At 32.8% G+C, this 18,218-nt stretch overlaps 1 protein-coding gene across 2 annotated transcripts in view; it reads right to left on the bottom strand.

Annotated features, from left to right (window-relative positions):
• The window catches only part of TSG101 (tumor susceptibility 101), a 78,077-nt gene that overhangs the window by 22,585 nt on the left and 37,274 nt on the right, over positions 1-18,218 (bottom strand). The window contains exons 6-8 of one of the 2 annotated variants that reach the window (XM_031941915.1): positions 11,020-11,086; positions 4,671-4,762; positions 99-1,762 (exon numbers count right to left, since the gene is read on the bottom strand). In XM_031941915.1, coding sequence (XP_031797775.1) covers positions 1,182-1,762; positions 4,671-4,762; positions 11,020-11,086 — 740 coding nt within the window. In that variant the 3' untranslated portion in view covers positions 99-1,181. Of the gene's footprint in view, positions 1-98; positions 1,763-4,670; positions 4,763-11,019; positions 11,087-18,218 lie in introns of those variants that run through there. The other variant, XM_031941916.1, reaches the window with a different exon arrangement.

The following is an 18,218-nucleotide window of genomic DNA, read 5'->3' as shown; positions in this document are numbered from 1 at the left end:
ATAGGGGGGCAAATTAACAAATAAAATACAACAAATTATTTTACAATAAAATCTAGACGATGAAAGAGTTTTCAAGGGCTATACTTTAAATTCTTTTTAAAATTAGTTTTATTTTGTTTAAACCTTTTATAGTACATTAAAAAATATACAATCCATTTCACAAGTATGATTTTGGTTAGCACAGCACTAAACGCTTGTGGCTAAATTAAATGATTTTAATATAGTCAGAAAGTAAAATTTGATTTGGGCCCTAAAATTTTCCCTTGGAAAGCGTAAATCAAAATACTGGATATCAAGATCACTATGTAAGAAATCTTTAGTAGCGTAATGTAGTTTCAAAAAGCAAACCAAAATTGTGGGCCTATTAACTAGAGAAATTACATATATAATGTGTGTGAAACACATGAAAAACATCACTATGGGAGACACAAATGGTATAGGGTTGATCCAAAAAAAAAAAAAAAAAAACCAAATGTGACTACTCAATACTCTATAGCCAGAGCTTAAATACCATTATTGTTATACTGGTAAATAACAAAACAAAACAAAGCCCAACCCCAAAGTACACTAAAGTTATGCCAGAAACAGGGGAGGGGGAATTATGCAACTGGAATAGAGAACAAATGGTAGAGAAACAAACTTTTTTTCTTTTTTAGTGTCAAAAAGAAATTATAAAAAATAGACACCATATGTTTCAGGACACTTAAAATAGTTTTCCAACACCAGTTATTTGTTAACTCAGGACATACCAAAATGATCTGTATGTAAAAATATGAGGCCTAACCTATTTGACAGTAACTCTTTAAATAAATTACAAGCATTACTTCATACACCAAAAAGAAATGAAATGGAATTAAAAAAAAATCATATCAAACAGGTCCTGTTAGAAAACACAACTTTCCATTTGGGTACAGCATTCCACTGTAACAAAGGAGAAATCAATGCTTTCTGCCATTTTGGCCACTATCCCTTCAGGGAATTAGATCAGTCCAAAAAAACTGTCCCTTTAGATATGATGTAGGCATACTAGTCTCTCCAAGGGCAAAAGTTACCCTTGTTTAGTGGGAATTCCTCCTGAGGTGTCCAAACATTTTCCTACTTTGGGTCAGGTTCCTAGGCCAGAAGTGCTCCTTTTAGCCTTTCTTCCCTCCCCCTCCCACCCACCCCCAAAATTCCCTCAGTTAAATCAGAGTTTCCAAAACACTAAGCAAATCCAGGTTGAAGACATCGGTACCACTCTCTGATAAAAGGACACCATCTAGATGGAATAAACCTGGAGATGCTGGTACAAGGGTGTCGTGCTTGATAACGCATCCTCCAATGGTCTTCATAAAGTTGCTCATTTCTAGATTGACCCTCTTCATACATTTATACATAACCTTCTGAGGTTTTTCTTGGTTCCATGCTTTTCGGGGCACAATGTTGGACCACACTATAATGACGTTCTTGAACATTTGCTTGATAAATCCTAAATCTTTCTTAATTCGGATCATAATATCCAACAATCTTATTGCTCCCAGATCATTGCCACCCAGGTGTATCACCAGCACATCAGGATCTGGCAGATGCCGCCGTGCATGAATCAAGGTGGGTATTAATTGATCCCACATCATGCCACTCTTTCCTAGCCAGTGGAGTTTGGCATCCTCCACTCGAATGCCCAGCTGTGGACCAAAGCTTCTCTTGAGTGCCCGTTTTTCTGCCCAGAAAACATACGAATGACCACAAATCCATACCTGCTTCTGCTTTCTTCTGGCATCTGCTATTAAGAGAACACAAACAAGTATTAATGTTTTCTCCTGAACTCAGATCCTTTTAATGTGATCGTGGTCTAGTAGTGCTAAGTTTATAATTTTATTTTCTTCTATATTTTGGCAAAGCTGTATTCCCAATCCTTTTTATTTTTAAAGAATCCCATTGTTTAAAAAAATACATTACATAATCTGGAGAAGCATAAACTTAAATTTTATTTACGTTTCATCCACAGGTATCAAGAAAAGTTTACCTTCCTTCAGATGCCTTTGCTGGTAAACAATGCCTGCACTGGATAGAAAATCTAAGGAAAGTAATCCAAGTTCCACATCCTTTATGGCTGATCTTCCAGTGGAATACATTTTTGGTAGTCACCTGCAAGGATGATGTCCTAAAACACACTTGGTCTTACAATGGCTTTTGGGGGAAAAGATTATTCATAGATGATAAGTTTCCCCATCCCCTAAAGAACAAAACAAATTTATTAAAAGTGTTATTCCAACTGTCCAGTCAGGCTCATCACACCAAGCGTGATAACTCTCCCTTACTAAACATCCGCATTCACGGCTCAGCCAACTTTTTACTGTACTACAAAGTCAAGAGCTGGTTCTCTAAATGTATGAATTCAACTCATGGGAAATTATTGCTCAGGCAATAATATAAAAGCTAAAAATAACCACTTGGTTTTCCATGAAGGCATTTTAAAAACTTCACTGGACAGGATCATGAAATGAACCTTCGACATTTGAGTCCAAAAGCCTGCTTCCACAGTCAGCTCTATTATTGTCTCAAGATAACAGACTGCAAACCCTGTAGTAATCTTAACAGCCTGATTTAGATAATAAAAAGAAGAGATCCAGCAACCACAGACACCTCAGGACAAGGTCCTTCAAAAACAGATATGCCTTATGGCATCTTCAATGACTCCATCTATATACCATCAACTATAAGTTGCGCTGAGTTTTAGCAAGCACTAAAAATGACTATTTTCATGACATCAAGCACATACAGTAATGTATCACCTATTTGTGATTAATATTCCAAATATGCTTCCAGAGTTCTGCTATTCTTTATTCAATCAATTTTAAGGTATAATTAACTACTTGCTATGCACAGCATAGCACAAAAATTCCAGAGAAATAGATATCAGAAAAAAATGGACCAACAAAATTACAGGAAATAAATACCAGAAAAAAAAAATGAAAAGAATAAATGCAATAAAAGACATTTGAAATTGTTTTCAAAATAAGTTGTTTTTGTTTTGTGGGGTTTTTTTTGTTGGTGAGATTGGATTTCCCTACCTCACCAATTCTGAAAGTACAGCAGCAATTTGTGGCCATGGCCCCATTACTGACTGGAACGAGAGCTTTGACTTACAAAATAAAACAGTGGCTCCCAAAGGATTTGCCAGACTAATGTTACACTAAGTGCAGACACCAATCACCTTTAGTCTCACTTCATCTCAGTACTCCTGAATGAAGCATCCATTTCAGCCTTTCTAGTAGCAAAGACTACAGACATATGCCACCATACCCAACTCTCACAAAAAGGTTAAATTGGTTTTAACCTTTAAAATACTCAACTCCTACTCTTGGAAAATAAAATTCCTACTTCAAATGCTTTAATCTGTTTCTGAAATACTGCTTCATTCACATTAGAAATACCACCCAATCACCAGCCCTTTGGTTTGCAGAGATAATTTTTCTTCCCCAAATGAAAAGTGCTACAGTATAATATTGTACTGATATCTCAAAAAAGGAATGGCGATTATCAACAATTTGCTAATTATCAAGTACCATATTTCATTAGACAGATCAACATCTTTGATCAATATCCTAAATTCAATGACTTATGTCACAAATGACTCTTGGTTCTCAAAGGCTATTTCATCAGAATATAAATATAAATCAGAAAGGCTCCAAAAATAAGTATTTAGTGATAGCCTGTACATCTGCTGTATGAGAACCAGTCCATCTAAGTACAAAGAGACTCATCTTCAGGTTAACTGCAAGATGACAAATAGCCTGTCCACCAAAACTCTCGAGAGACCATCTACTAAAATATAGAAGGATTGTGATCATGTTGGAATAGGGAATACTCACATTGAGAAAGTATAGGCCTATTGAAGAAAAACCCATAAAAAAGCATAAGAGTATTGCTAAGGTCAATGAATCAGTGTTGAGGATGCAATTTAAATTCACATTTACCTTATAATTCCTACCAGTCCTTTTAAATTATGCTACAAAACAACAAATGAGTGAAGCAAGGACAAGATCATATTTAAAAGTGAAAAAAAGACATTGTCATTAGAATGTTAATGCCTAAAACACATTTGTGTTACAAATAGTACAGAAGAAGAGGTTCGGATATATTTACCAGTTCTAACATATTCACAAACTACAATGGCAGGGAAACCTACTTATTATTATTCTGAATTAAAGAAAAGTTGTGTTGCAAGCAATTTTTATTATATCAGGCTATAAAATGTATTTCTTAAAAACACCATACAAAAATTCTACAAGTTCACTAAAATTTCTCACTGTTGTTAAGTGTTAAGTAATTCTTACCTGACTCACCCACATTAACCAATGCCACTTTTTATTCTTAATATATTTTCCTTACTAATAGTAATCAGTGCCATCTTATATTCTTAATATATTTCCAACAAATTCAGAATGTTGTTTCCAAAACACCTAACACAAAATATGTTTTTATACATTTGTAACATTTCCTTTAGGTGCCTGATCCACATGAAAAAAATTAAATTATTTTTAAAAAAGATCATTTATCCCTGAAACTTTCTACCAAAAAGTTAATTAAAAATAAAAAAAAAATATTCATGACATACCCATACATGAAATTGCCATTTATAGAATACAATAGAAAACAAAAAAATAAATATTCTCAAAGCTACTTACCAACAGTGGTCACAGGAGGCTGGGAAGGGTATTGTGAACTTGTGGTTGGAGGGTACTGTCCACCTGGTGGGTAAGGATAACCTGGAAAACCACTTTAAAAGAAAAAGTGTAAGAGTAAGTATTATGACAATAGCGTTTTAGCAACTCTAGGTCTGTTTTCAACAATAGTTTGAATTTAATAATGAATAAACTTACAAGTTATAAAAGCTGTATTTCACTATTTGCTCAATCTTGTGAAAATTCTATGTTGAAATTCAATCTTTTCAATATAAAGATGAGATAGAGTGAGTATGAAATATTGCCTATTTAGACATAACTAAATATTTATTAATTATTATGCAGAATTACTCCCACCCCCCACCCCCACTTTGCTATAAGATAAAGTTTATTGGACAGGGAAAAAGGAGTGATACAAATAAAAATAAGCTTGATGTTAAAACAAAAGGCAACAATAAAGCGTTTTTTTTTTCTTTTAAAGAAAATAATTTTGAGAGGCTGCAGGTTGAGTTTGTAGTAGTTATGTTTTTCCACTCTTCAAAATGTTCTGATATTATAGCCAGAACAGAATTTGTGCCTCCATCAATGCTTTCCTCATCAGAAAGAGACCAAAATGCTAATATTCTTCTTCTTCTTTTTTTTTTTAAAAGAAAAATTAATTCCATGCTGGTTATATTTCTAAGTTATCTAAGTAATCATTATGTTTGGCCCCTGGCTTTTTTGGATTTACTTTCACATAAAATGGAATGCTTCAGCCATATACCTATTAGGTTTGATTGTAAACACAGCAAATAAGCTTTAGGGGGGAAAAATATAAATATACAGATCTCTATTTTTTAAAGTTCTTAAAAAAAAAATTACCAAAGTAGTTTTAAGCTAAATCTTAATCTGTTCTAAAACTCTCTCCTGACATCCAAGGTTCAATCTTGAATCTCCAACTGCCAACTAGACATCTCATCATTTTGAAAATTGAACTAATTATTAGCCTTCTTTTACGCCTTCTCGCTTTCTAATTTCCATTTTACTGTTAAGGGGACCACCATCCTCTGAGACATACAGGCTCACAATATAGGTGCCACACTGAATGAAGTCTTCTCTGTCTATAAATCTATTTTATCTCTAACACTGTTACCACTCTAATGGTTCTACCCTCATTGCCTCAAGCCAGAACTGCTGAAAAAGCCTGCTTAGTTGGTTTTCCTGGCTCTAGGCTCTCCCAACTCCTTGTTACCTCCCTAACTTCAATGAAGAAAGTCCAGGTTCTTTTTGGTATACAAGTTGTGTTATTGCCTGCAAGATCAAATTTAAAAAATCATGTTTTATTTTTAAAACCGTTCATAAATTGGCCTCTTCCTACCTTTCCATTGAGTTAGCATCAAATCTTAACTCTCCTTTACCCCACATATCCAATCAATTGACAAACTGTGAATTCTATTTCCATAATATACCCCAAATTCATTATTCCTTACTGCTTATATAATCACTACATTTTGGTTCTGTGATTGGCCCTTACCATCTCTTGCTTAGTATTTTGCAATGGCTTCTTAACCTGAATATACCAAGCTCTTCTCTAATCTGATCCGTTTTCCACAAAGCTGAACTGTCATCTCTCTAGAGACTTATATTAATAAATTCCCTAATAATTTTAGAACGAAAATAAATTCCTGCTTGATTTTAATGCCCTTTACACCTAATCCCAACCTACCTTTCTAGCCCCATTATATATTGTTTCTAATCTTGAACTCCCCAAAAAACTAGTTTTCTCTTGCTCCTCACACTTGGTACATTATCTCATGCTCCTAAGCTTTGCACAAGATGGCAGTGCCTAGATATTTTTGACTTACAGAATACTTTTTTTCCTTCAAGTCAAAGTTCCAGCACCAAATTCTAAAATACTTATTGTATTCTAATCTTTCCAAATGCTGATGGTCTTCCTAAACTTTGCACTTTATATAATTATAAAAATACCAGTTCTTTCCCCTCAATGAATGTTAGGTTTCTATCTTCTATAGGTTGTCTTTCTAGTTCCTCCATATATTAATGTCTAATCTCTAAAATTACCATATAATTATTATTAATTAAATTTACCACAAATTATCATACTAACTTTACTAAAATTATAATAAATTAATTAAAATTACCATATAATTAAAGGTGTCTTACAAACACCTATACTTGTATATGTCACCTCCCTCCTTTAAGGATTTTTTTTCTCTTTCCTTTGTAGCCCCAGAATTTAGTTTAGCACCAGACACAAAGTTAACAGATTGCCTATGGATAGATACATTCATTCTTACTGTGGGAAAGATAATATCTAAAGCAGAAGTTTCAATCCTATAAAGAAGGCAATACTCTCTAGTAGTGTACAAAGATAAACGGGAAACATCTGACAAAATAAATAACACAATAGGACAAAGATAATATTATTAGATGCTTTTCTAAATCAACATGCAACAGACAGAGCTCCTTATGTTTGATCACACTAATTTACATCAATCTCCTTTGCAAAGGAATCCTTTCTTTAGCATCCCTAAGAGAGTATTTTCCATACAGTACTTCAGAGAAATCTTTACTTTATGAGGCAACTCATTTCATTGCCAAATATTAAGAATTCTTTTTTTTTTTAAATAACAGAACAGCAGAAAAGTCTACTTCTATTGAACATAACAGATCATATCATTTTCTATTCAACTGTAAGCAATACAAGAGAAAAGAGTTGTCTTATTTTTTAATCTCCCACAATGCCAACAGCAAATAAATGCTATCTAAATCAATACATCTAAATCAATACTTTCACTTTTTAGGAAATCTGTAATTAAGTGAAAATATCAAAATCATTTAAGTGCTTCCTATGTAGTAATGGAGTATGCTAAGTACTAGAGACAGAAATAGAAAATTAACATAATTCTTGTTCTCCACTAATAAAAAGGACAAGACAACACATATGAAGATTTTAGTTTCAAATCAAAAAGAAATGCCTCTTTAATGTTATTTCTATGGATAAAATGATATCAGATTCTGATAATGAACCCAAGATAGTGCCAAGTTCTTGAAAGCAAAAATTTTCTTTTCTTGATCTTCAGTAGCTACAATTGAAAATACCTGCAGCAGTCATTAGAGGCTACCCCTCATAGGGGTTCCTTTCCAGGATGGTGGCTGTGAACTGTTATTTACAAGACAATTAAATTCAGAATTTTTTGTCCATCAGAATCTTGAGGGAAGACAGTAAGCAAGGCAGACTTTGGCCTCTCCCATGATCTCTCCCCTCCCTTTCTTTCTGGCTGCCTTGCTTTTTCAGCTAAGTTGGCTGGCCTGCCCTGTGTGTGGTAGGTGATGATTATGGTAAGGTCCTTCTCCATAACAATTTCCTCTCTGAAATAATTTGAAGACTGGCTGGAAATAATTGTCTGGAGTTACAGCCTGGGCTTCTATGTTTACTTGATTGTTGGTAACAGTGGCTCAGCAGTTGATTTTAGTAATGATGAAAAGATGGGCCCCCTCTTTATGCGAACTTTTTCCTTTCAATGATGACTATGGGGGCTGATGAAGACCATTTATGAACTTAGCTAGGTAGGTTTGTACTTAACATTTAGTCTTCTCATTAGGCCCATAATTTTACACACACACACACACACACACACACACACTCTTTTTCCATATAGTTTTTCATCTCCAAAGCTTTCTCTGTGACTTGAAATATTTTTAATGACACTGTTAACAAACATCACTCTATTATGATTTGACCATCACAGAGTACCTAATAAGACTACTACCTTCATTTAACCAGGAAAATATGCTTGGCTGATATAGACTACAACTAATTAGCCAAATTTTAAATTGGTCCATAAAAACTAAAATCAACAACAACAAAAAACTCTTGTCTTTAAAATCACAGAAGCAAATCTTACCAGATATTTATCAAGTCTAACCCATAACTGCACCAGAAATATGTCCTCTTTACCCACATTCTCTATGGTCATTGAGCATCTATCTGAAAATCACTCAGAGATGGATACTCACTACCTCAAGGCAGCCAGACTACTGGGGATCATGGTTATTAAAATTTTCGTGCTAAAATCCCCTCTCCCTAACTTAGAGTCAGGCAAAACAAGTCTAATCATGCATATACAGAAGGGAGAATGACACAAAGCTGGAAAAGTAGCATGGTTCTATATTGTAAAATGTCTTGAGTAGTGTAAGAAGTCGTCTGAACTTTATTTGGCACAGCTAAAGCGGTACTAGAAGATAATCTGAAGAAGAGAATGAAGGAAATGGAAATAAGAATACAGGAAGATAAATTTATTAGGTATTAGGAATGAGAACAGAAGAGGAAGCTAATACAAGAAACATGTGGAAGAATTATCAAGATTTATTATAAATGGATATAAGAAGCAATGAAGACTGAGTGAATGGTGACCACTGATCAAAATAGTGAAGTTAGAAGGTAATGGAAGTGTAGTAATTAGAGATATAAAGATCTTTAAAGAACCTGCAGAATAACCCTCTCAATTTATAAAAAGCCAAGACTCAGAGAAGTTATAAATCTGCCCAAGATCACACAAGAAATCAGCAGAAATCCAACCCCAGGTCATAGAGGAAAAACCAGTTTTTGCATATTTTCTATACAGGAAGATAAAGGAGATGAAAAGAGACAAGCTACACTAGGTCATTGATTAAGAAATTATCTATGAATTTTAAGAGATAATTTCAGTTTCAGCTTTAGGAATAGAAATTATATAACAATTAGTCAAAAAGAATGAGGAAGTTGAAGTATCTGAGCAACTGTTCAATAAATTTGGCCATTAAAAAGAAATAAGAAATGGCATGTTACCCAGACGGAATAAAGATTAATTCATCTAATTTTAGGATTGAGGTGACCATAGTTTGGGAAAGGGGAAGGCACAAAAGGAGGGGGGAAAGGAAGCTGTGTTCAAAAAGGAAGCAACAAAACAAGGTCTTAGAGGAAAAATAGGATCAAAGACCTAGTTAGCAGGAATTTGCCTTAGCAAGTAGATACCCCTCTACTTTCCTTTGAGGAAGAGGTGAGTAATAATGCTGAGAAATAACAAGAATTGAGGAAACTCTTCAGAGGACTACAATCTTCTCAAAGACCTTCATAAATTTCTACTGAGAAGAGGACATCGGGAAATAAAAGATTAAGATGTTTCAACATCAAATTTTAAATGTTGACTTTTTTTGCTTATGGACTATCAAACCATGGTTTTGCTATTAGTGGGAAAAGATCATAATCATATGCAAATTGATCTTTGGTAAAGGCTTAATACAAGAAGAGACTTATCCTCAAACTTCATTCTTGACATCATTTGTGAATTTTACTTATCCATGATATCTTAGCAATAATGACTGCTAGTGATGCAAGACAATGTGCAAAACCTGTCTAAGGGCCATGTGATATGAGATAACCTACAGAAAGTAGAGGTAACAGGAAATGAACACATAGTATGTTATATAAGAAAAAGTACTAGATTTGTAAGTAAATCTGGGCTTAAATCCTTATTCTGCTACTTTCTTATGTGTGTGACCATAAGCAATTTGCTTAATCTCTCTGGGTCTCAGCTTTCTCCTCCTCAAAGTGAGTTGAAGTAGATGATCTTGGTCTCTCTCTTTCAGCTCTAAATCCTATGACCTTTATGGAATGGAATTATAACACGGAAGGGAAAAAAATGCAAGATGGATCAGGAAGTAAGGATAATGAACAAGAAGATGGATTATCCATGGGATCAAAAAATCAATGTCAGGAAACCTAATGGGATGTCCATCAATTTGGACAAAAGTGGAAAGAATAAGCTGGGATTGAGGATTCCTTTGTTCAATATATCTAGACTTAAATGATATCAGATGCAAATATGATCATTTATGAGTTGGAATCCATTGTTTATTTAGATAACACAATGAATGTCAAATAAATGCCAAGGTAAATCCCTAAGAATGTTGCATGCAAACCACTAGCAAGTATCATAAGAATTTGTAATAGCTTTTAAAAATCAATACAGACTCACTTCCATAGAATTTTTTAAAAATGTTCAGTGTTGCCATTCATTATTAACAGGAAGACAAGCTAAATCTCTTCTAAGTATTAAAACAACAATAATCACTACCCCCTCTTTGTTTTCCTTCAAGAAATACAGCATTTCTCCAGGGAGAGAAAAAACTCCCTTTTAATTAAATTTAGGCTTTATGCAACAATTAGTTTAAATTGATCAATTAGATTGAGGTCTATATAAAACCATTACTAACTTAATTAGCACATGTCAACTAGTAATTATTTAATGAAATTGAAATGACAGTAGAATTTCAAATAGCACCAACCAAAATATTGATCTTTTATTACCTGGGATTGGGAGGGTGTCCAGGAGGATATGGAGTCATTCCACTTGGCATACCTGGCATATAGGAAGCTAAACACAATTTAAACACTTCTTAATATCAAAATAAATAAGGAATAGTATCTGAACAACAACAACAAAACACACACACACTCCCCCTCCCCCAATCAAAACAAAATTTCAAAAATGGTAAAAACAAACCCCCCTGTAATAACAAAGAAAATAGCTTTAATGCAAGCTGTAAATACTTACAAATTAAAACCAGTTCTGACAGTCACCTTACCCATCAAAAAATGGCATAAAACATAAAAAAGGTGATTTCTAATATGTCACGAATTTTCTTATTACTATATTAGATCACCGGTACTGTGCAAGAAGAGTCCTTAGTCACAACAACTTTAAGATAAATTACTCTTTACTCTAAAGGATTCTTATTACTCTTCCAAAGACTACTCAAACCTGACACTGGAACCGGCTCAGTTTAAAGGAAGGCTTGTATTGCCCTCCTCTGGTTAGCAGTTAGCTATTAAAAAACTGGCCTTATCCAATTGCTTTGGGGGAAAAAAGTTTTATTTTATAACAGCAGCTCTTATTCTTGTAAAATTGTATAGCTAAAGTACTTTTACATATACTATCATATGTTTCTATCCACAATTATGGAATAGGTAAAACAAATAGCTGTTTTTCATTACTAACAAGATCTTATCACGATACACAGAAATGATATACTTCTATCATATCAACTAAAGAAACAATGTACTGCTATTATATAAAGTTACAAGCAAAGCAAGTTGAAAAATATTTTTAACAAATTCTAAAGTTATGCCACTGGCAGTGACAAAATTTTGGAGTGATAGCCTAAAAACAAGATGCAAATCAGGCTCAGATCTTAGAAATTATGTTCTTGGGATTTCAATTTTCCTATTTTTAAAACTCAGTTTCAACAACCCCATGAGTTCTCTTAATATCTTTACCATCACCCACAGGATATCAAAGAGGGGAAATGCACACCATTCACATGTGAATAGCATATAAGCTCTTTACTAGAATTTAAAGTCATTGTGGCAGATTGTGTCTTATTTATCTGTTGTTTTCTCAGCATTGATTATATATGGATAATGTCTTCATTGTTATCTTTGAGGAATAATGATATTGTTCTGTACCATTTTTAATTTTTATTTTTGATTCATCCTTATTTGAAAGAAAATTTAAAAGTACCTTTGATTCTACTGTTTTCCATCATGGATTTTTTTTTATCCCAGTACCTGATTTGATTAGGGCCAGGCACTTTTCTGAACTTTAACTTCTTAAATCTTCTTTATAAAACATATAGCTTTAATAAGGTATCAGATTTCAAATATGGTGCATTGGAAAATCATGTCCATTTTGTGTCTACTTGCTGTCTTTCTCCCAGCTTTATTTATAAAGGGCCCCAGTATAGTCTGGCTTTAACTGGGTCTCACATAAAATTTTACAAATCTGTTTTCCGTTTATTCTTTTGTAAAACTTAAAAAAGCAAATGAAACATCAGTTATTATTTGTGGGTTCTTTGGAATCCCTCATTTTAAACCAGTATCTTAAATTTCACCCATTTCTTTATTATTTTTAACATCAATTTGTTTAAATAAGTTAGATTCAAACTATAAACAAATACTGTATTCTTATTTTTCTCTAATTTAATTTTTGAATATTACTTTAACCACTGAATGTGAACTGCTATTTTATTTATAATGTTAATATCAACAAAGATATGACATACATGAAGCATATTTGCTTCATTCTTTGGCTTTTAAGAACTCAATAAATATGAAATTAATATTTGTAAACATTAGTCTAAAAACTGATTCTCAGTCCTTTGATACTACAGTATCCCAAGGAATTATATAGGAGTTACACAGAATTAAGGGACACTTTAACTTCTTTTATGTTGTCATAGCCAAATAACTCATCACCTAATAGTTATCTTGTTAAACGAGAGTAATAATCCAGTATACATCATTTATTATCAGAACAGCATTAATCAAAGTTCACAATAAAATGCTTTGCTGCTTCTAAGAGTTAGCTTTTCACAGCTGTTTGGTGAAATACATGAGGATATATAATAGAGATTTAACTTAAAGAAAAGTAAAAATGTATTATGCTGTTTTAGAGAATTAAAAAAACAAACAAACATTTTTCCTTATGAATCATATTGGGAGAGAAAAATCAGAACAAAAGGCAAAAAAACCCCAAGAGGAAAAAAAACGGGAAAAAAAAAAACTAACAGCTTGTGAACAATAGTTGTGTTGAGTCTTCATTCTCTCTTTAAAGAAAATCTAAATCACAGCTCAAATTTACAAAGCACCTTAAGATTTACAAATAAAAATGTGTTCCTTCTTGCTTTTTTTTCATAAGATAAAAAGCAAAGAATTCTGTAAAGAAACTGAGGCATAAAAAGATTAGGGGACCAGGGTCACATGGTATCAAAGTCAAGAATTAAAATTTAAGTCTCATGAAGCAGAATCACGCTGCTAAGAAAGAGAAAATTTTTTTATTCCTTAGTATTTCTCTACTAATGAAAGCTATGCAAAAATTTTTTTTGATTTAACATTTTGCTTTTGAAAGGTCATTGGTATGAACAAAATGGGCGATATTTAAGATATCCCGAGTTATCAAAAAAGGTATTAAAATTCTACATATTTTATTTCTTTGGATTAAAGAACCCTATTATTCTTTTATCTAATAGATCAGAATAAAGAAGCATGGAAAATAAGAGAATAAAGGAGAAAAGAGCAGATGGACAAAATGAGAATTTAACCCCCCCAAAAAACATTAAAAAAAACAAACCCTAGAAAGACAAAAATTAAAAATTCCTAATTAAACACCAAAAAGAAATCCTGAAAATCAAAAGCTAAAAACAAAACCCAACAACAAATAAATATTATTTGATTAGGGAATAAGAATTAGGAGCTATTTTTTTTAAACTCCAATAAACCAGATAAATGAAGAGAGAATTCACAATGAATGAAGAAATTTTAAAAATAATTAAGGAGTTATTTTGCCAAATTCTATGACAATAAAACTGACAGGCTAAATTAAATGGATGACTATTTATAAAAATATAAATTGCCCCGATTTAGAAAACAGGAAATAGAGTACTTAATCTAATTTAAAAGAAACTGAACATCTAAAAATAAAATCACAGCACCCAGATAACTTTACAAGAAAATTTTACAAATATTAAAAAATGATTATTCTAATACTACAAGACAATTGAAAACTGGAAAGGAAAAAGTTCTACCAAATTCTTCTAACAGAAAAGGGAATCTTGATACCTACACCTAAGAAAGTCAAAATTGAGAAATTTAAATAATATATTAGCAAGACTGGAATAATTTATTTATACAGATTTCACAAAATGACCAGGCTTGCTTTACACCAGGAATACAGAGTTGGTTTAATATTATGAAAATTATAAAGCATCACATTAGTAACAAAAACAACAAAAATCAAATGTTTATCAACAGTTGCAGAAAAGGCTCTTGAGAAGATTCAATACCTAGCCTACTGGTAAAAAGCACAGGGAATAAAAAAGCTTTCCTTATATTAATAAGTATTATCTAACTAAAACTAAGAGTCATCATTATCTGTACCAAGCAGTGTACTATGAAATGGAGATTTAAAAAAAAAAAAAAAAAAGACTCTCTACCCTTAAAGGAGCTTACAATTTCAAGAGGAAGACAACAAGCAGATATGTATAAACAAACTATAGACAGATTAAAAATGAAAAAATTAAAAGGCAGGCACTGGGAATTAAGGACAAGATAAGATTTTCTATAGAAGGTGGGATTTTATAACATAGAGTTGAAAAAGCCTGGAATTGAAAGAATGAATTGTTCATGCAACAGCCCAAAGGCCTATGATACTGAATCAAATAGTTCATGGCAAGGAGTAAGGTACAAGAACACTATAGGGGGTTAATTATGAAGAACTCTGGATGACTGAAGCAAATCTCCTTTTTCTTTCACAACATGGGCCCATTATTATGTTATAACTGGTATCATGTCATGCCTTATCAATGGATGGGTGAAAAGCAAGAGGGAGAAAATTTGGAATTGAAAATTAAAAACTGAAATTTTTTTATTTGTTTCTGTAGGAAACAGGAAATCACAGCAGTTGATTGTTCTGCACTTTGTGGACTGGCAGACATGGGTGATGAGAGTCTGAATCAAAATGGCAAAAGGATCAGTAGAAAGAAGTGAGGCATATTCAAGAAAAGTTGCAAAGTAAAATCCATGATAACATGGGATGGAGAGGGTGGGTATGAGAAAGAATAAGATGAGGATGATATCTGCAATTGGAACCTGGGAAACTGGGAGGATAATAATGTCCTTAATAGGAATACAGATGTTAGAAGGTAGAGAGAGGGTTTAGGGGAAATATGGGTTCAGTTTTGGAAATGCTGAGTTTAAGAAGTCTACTGGATAGCTAGTTTAAAATGTCAAAGAGATTGCAAGACTAGAGGTCAAAGAAGGGACTGGGACAGAATATAGATAAGGATTATCATAGCATGGAGATGGTTATTCAATTCAAAGAATTTATAATTATTTTATCACCATTACTATTGTGTGGGGCAAGTAATGTGATTTCTCAGAAAATATTTGCTAAAGTATGTGAGTTTTTAGAGCTCAATTTCGATTTCCTAGAAATCATGTGACCCAGAAGAAATTAAACCTGTCCTCCTGACTTCAGGGCTAGTGCTCTATCACCTGCGCCATCTAGCTGCCCTGAAATGAAACTTTTTCTATAGTTATATAGTTACATTTCTAGTCAACCCATTGGCACCCCACCTGACATATTAATACAATGCTAGGAATGCAAGCTATAGCAATAAATAAAAATAAATTGAATAAGCATTGGCAAATAGGAAACATTTATCATTTTTTGTAGATAACAAGATGGTTTACCTAGAGAACTTTAAGGAATTAACAAAAACAAAACAAAACAATTAGCAGCTTCAGCAAAGTGTTCATCTGAAAACAAACCCATAAAAATCATTAGTATTTCTGTATATTACAAAAAAATCCAGCAGGAAGAGGTAGAAAGAGAAATTTTATATAAAATAACTCTAGACTTTAGATAATATGTATTATATTATCAATATAAAATACTTGAGTCTACCACTAACAATCCAAATAAACATGATCCCAAAAAACTCTTTATACAAATACATACATACCTAAATAACTGGTGAAATATGAACTGCTAATGGCGAGGTCAAGCTAATATGATGAAAATGTCAAATCTATCTAAATTAATTTAGTTATTTAGTGTTAAATCAACAAAATCACAAAAGAATTATTTTACAAAGCTAGAATATAAAAAAAAAATTAATCTAATAAAAGGTAAAGAATATAAAGGAAATTGAAAAAAAGTAGAAAGGAAAGGAGCTTACCAGTACCAAATTTCAAACTATATAACTGTAACTGTCAAAACCTTTTGGTATTGAATAAAAAACTTTTATTCTTATACACGCAACACAGAAATTAATGAAGCCTAAGGTTTGATAAGCCCCCAAATTTGAGCTATCAGGGCAAAGCACACTACCAAAAACTGCTGGGGAAAACTGAATGATAGTCTGGCATAAACTGGGTATAGACCAATAATTTACATGGTATGCTAAGAGAAAGAATAACATAAAAAGAATTAGAGTAGCTCAAAAGAAACCACCTATTGGATCTAAAGATGGGGGGAAACTTCCTAAGATACCAAGAAATAATAAAACCAAATCAAAAGAGAAAAAAATAGAAGAAAATTTAAAACATTGTCTATAAAAAACGGACCTGGAAAACAAATGGAGGGAGAGGTAATATAAGAATTTTTGGATAAACTCAAGTTTATGATTTTTTAAAGTCTTGATTATAATTCAAGAAATTATTAAGGAAAATTTCCCTGAAGTTTTGGAACTAGAAGGTAAACTAGAAATTTTAAAAATCCACAGATCATCTCCTGAAAGGAGATCCCAAGATGAAAATTCACCAAAATTTGAAGTTCCCAGGTCAGAGAAAATACTACAACTAAGAACAATGTAAATGTGACAGGATAATGCAAAATTTATCAGCTTCTACATTAAAAGACTGAAGGGTATAGAACAGAGGAGCTGGGTTTTCTATCAAGAATAACTTACCCTACAAAGCTGAATGCAATCCTGCATGGGAGGGAGGGGGTAGAGGGGAGATATTTAATGAAATCAAGGACCATGAGGTATTAATAAGGAAAACACCAGAAATGAATGGAAAATTTAGCTTCCCTCCCCTTGTCCAATTCTAACTTTTTAATGAATTGTTTTCTAGCATTAAGTTTTTGGATTTCTTTCCCAATTGACTTGTTTTTTCATATTTTCTTGCATTTCTCTTATTTTCGCTCTTAATTATTACTCAATCTTTCTTATTTTTAAAAGTCCTTTTAAAGCTCTTTTAAGAAATTTTTCAACTTAAAACCTTTTGACATTTCTTTGAAATGAAGCTATTTTAACTTCAATGTCTTGAGTTTGAATCCAGTATCTTTCATAAAAGTAGTGATCTACAATCATGTTCTTTTACTTCTTTTTTTAAAGTGGCTTATTAGGTGTTATAAATAAATAACATTAACATATTGTTGTATATAATATGCATATAAATATACAAATAATAAAATATAATATAAATAAAAATATAATAAATATAAATCTTAAAAAAGATATATAGGTAGACAGACAGATGCCACTAACCTTATGTTAGAGTTAGGCTCTCATTCCAAGCTATCTGGGATAATGTTTCAGGTTTCAGATTTTTTGGTGCTGTTGTTCTGAGCTGTCTAGTACCTTACTTACCTCAAGAACCTCCTCTGCCTTTGAACTTCGACTAGGTCCCTCAACAATGCTGTCACTCCCAAAACTCTTTTTCTTTGCAATCCCTTCTAAGGCTGCAAGGTTCAGTGCATCCCTTTTCCCTGAACCAAAACCAAGTATCTTATTTTCCTGAGAAGGAGCATAGCAAACAGGCCCTCTTGTGACCACACTTACCTATGTGTATTCGCTCCACCTCACCCACAGCAGAAGACCATATCTAGTCAGTTCATTTGGGCCCCATGTTCAGCAGAGGGCCTGCAATCTTCCACTGACTAGCCACACTCCTCCCTCACAATGTGGAAATTAAGTTTATGTAGCTGAGGTTGCTGCCTACAT

The sequence above is a fragment of the Sarcophilus harrisii genome, chromosome 6 (genome assembly GCF_902635505.1).
Source record: "Sarcophilus harrisii chromosome 6, mSarHar1.11, whole genome shotgun sequence".
Classification (NCBI taxonomy): domain Eukaryota; kingdom Metazoa; phylum Chordata; class Mammalia; order Dasyuromorphia; family Dasyuridae; genus Sarcophilus; species Sarcophilus harrisii.
Note: the sequence above shows the minus strand (reverse complement) of the source record. Positions and strands in the feature narration are given on the sequence as shown.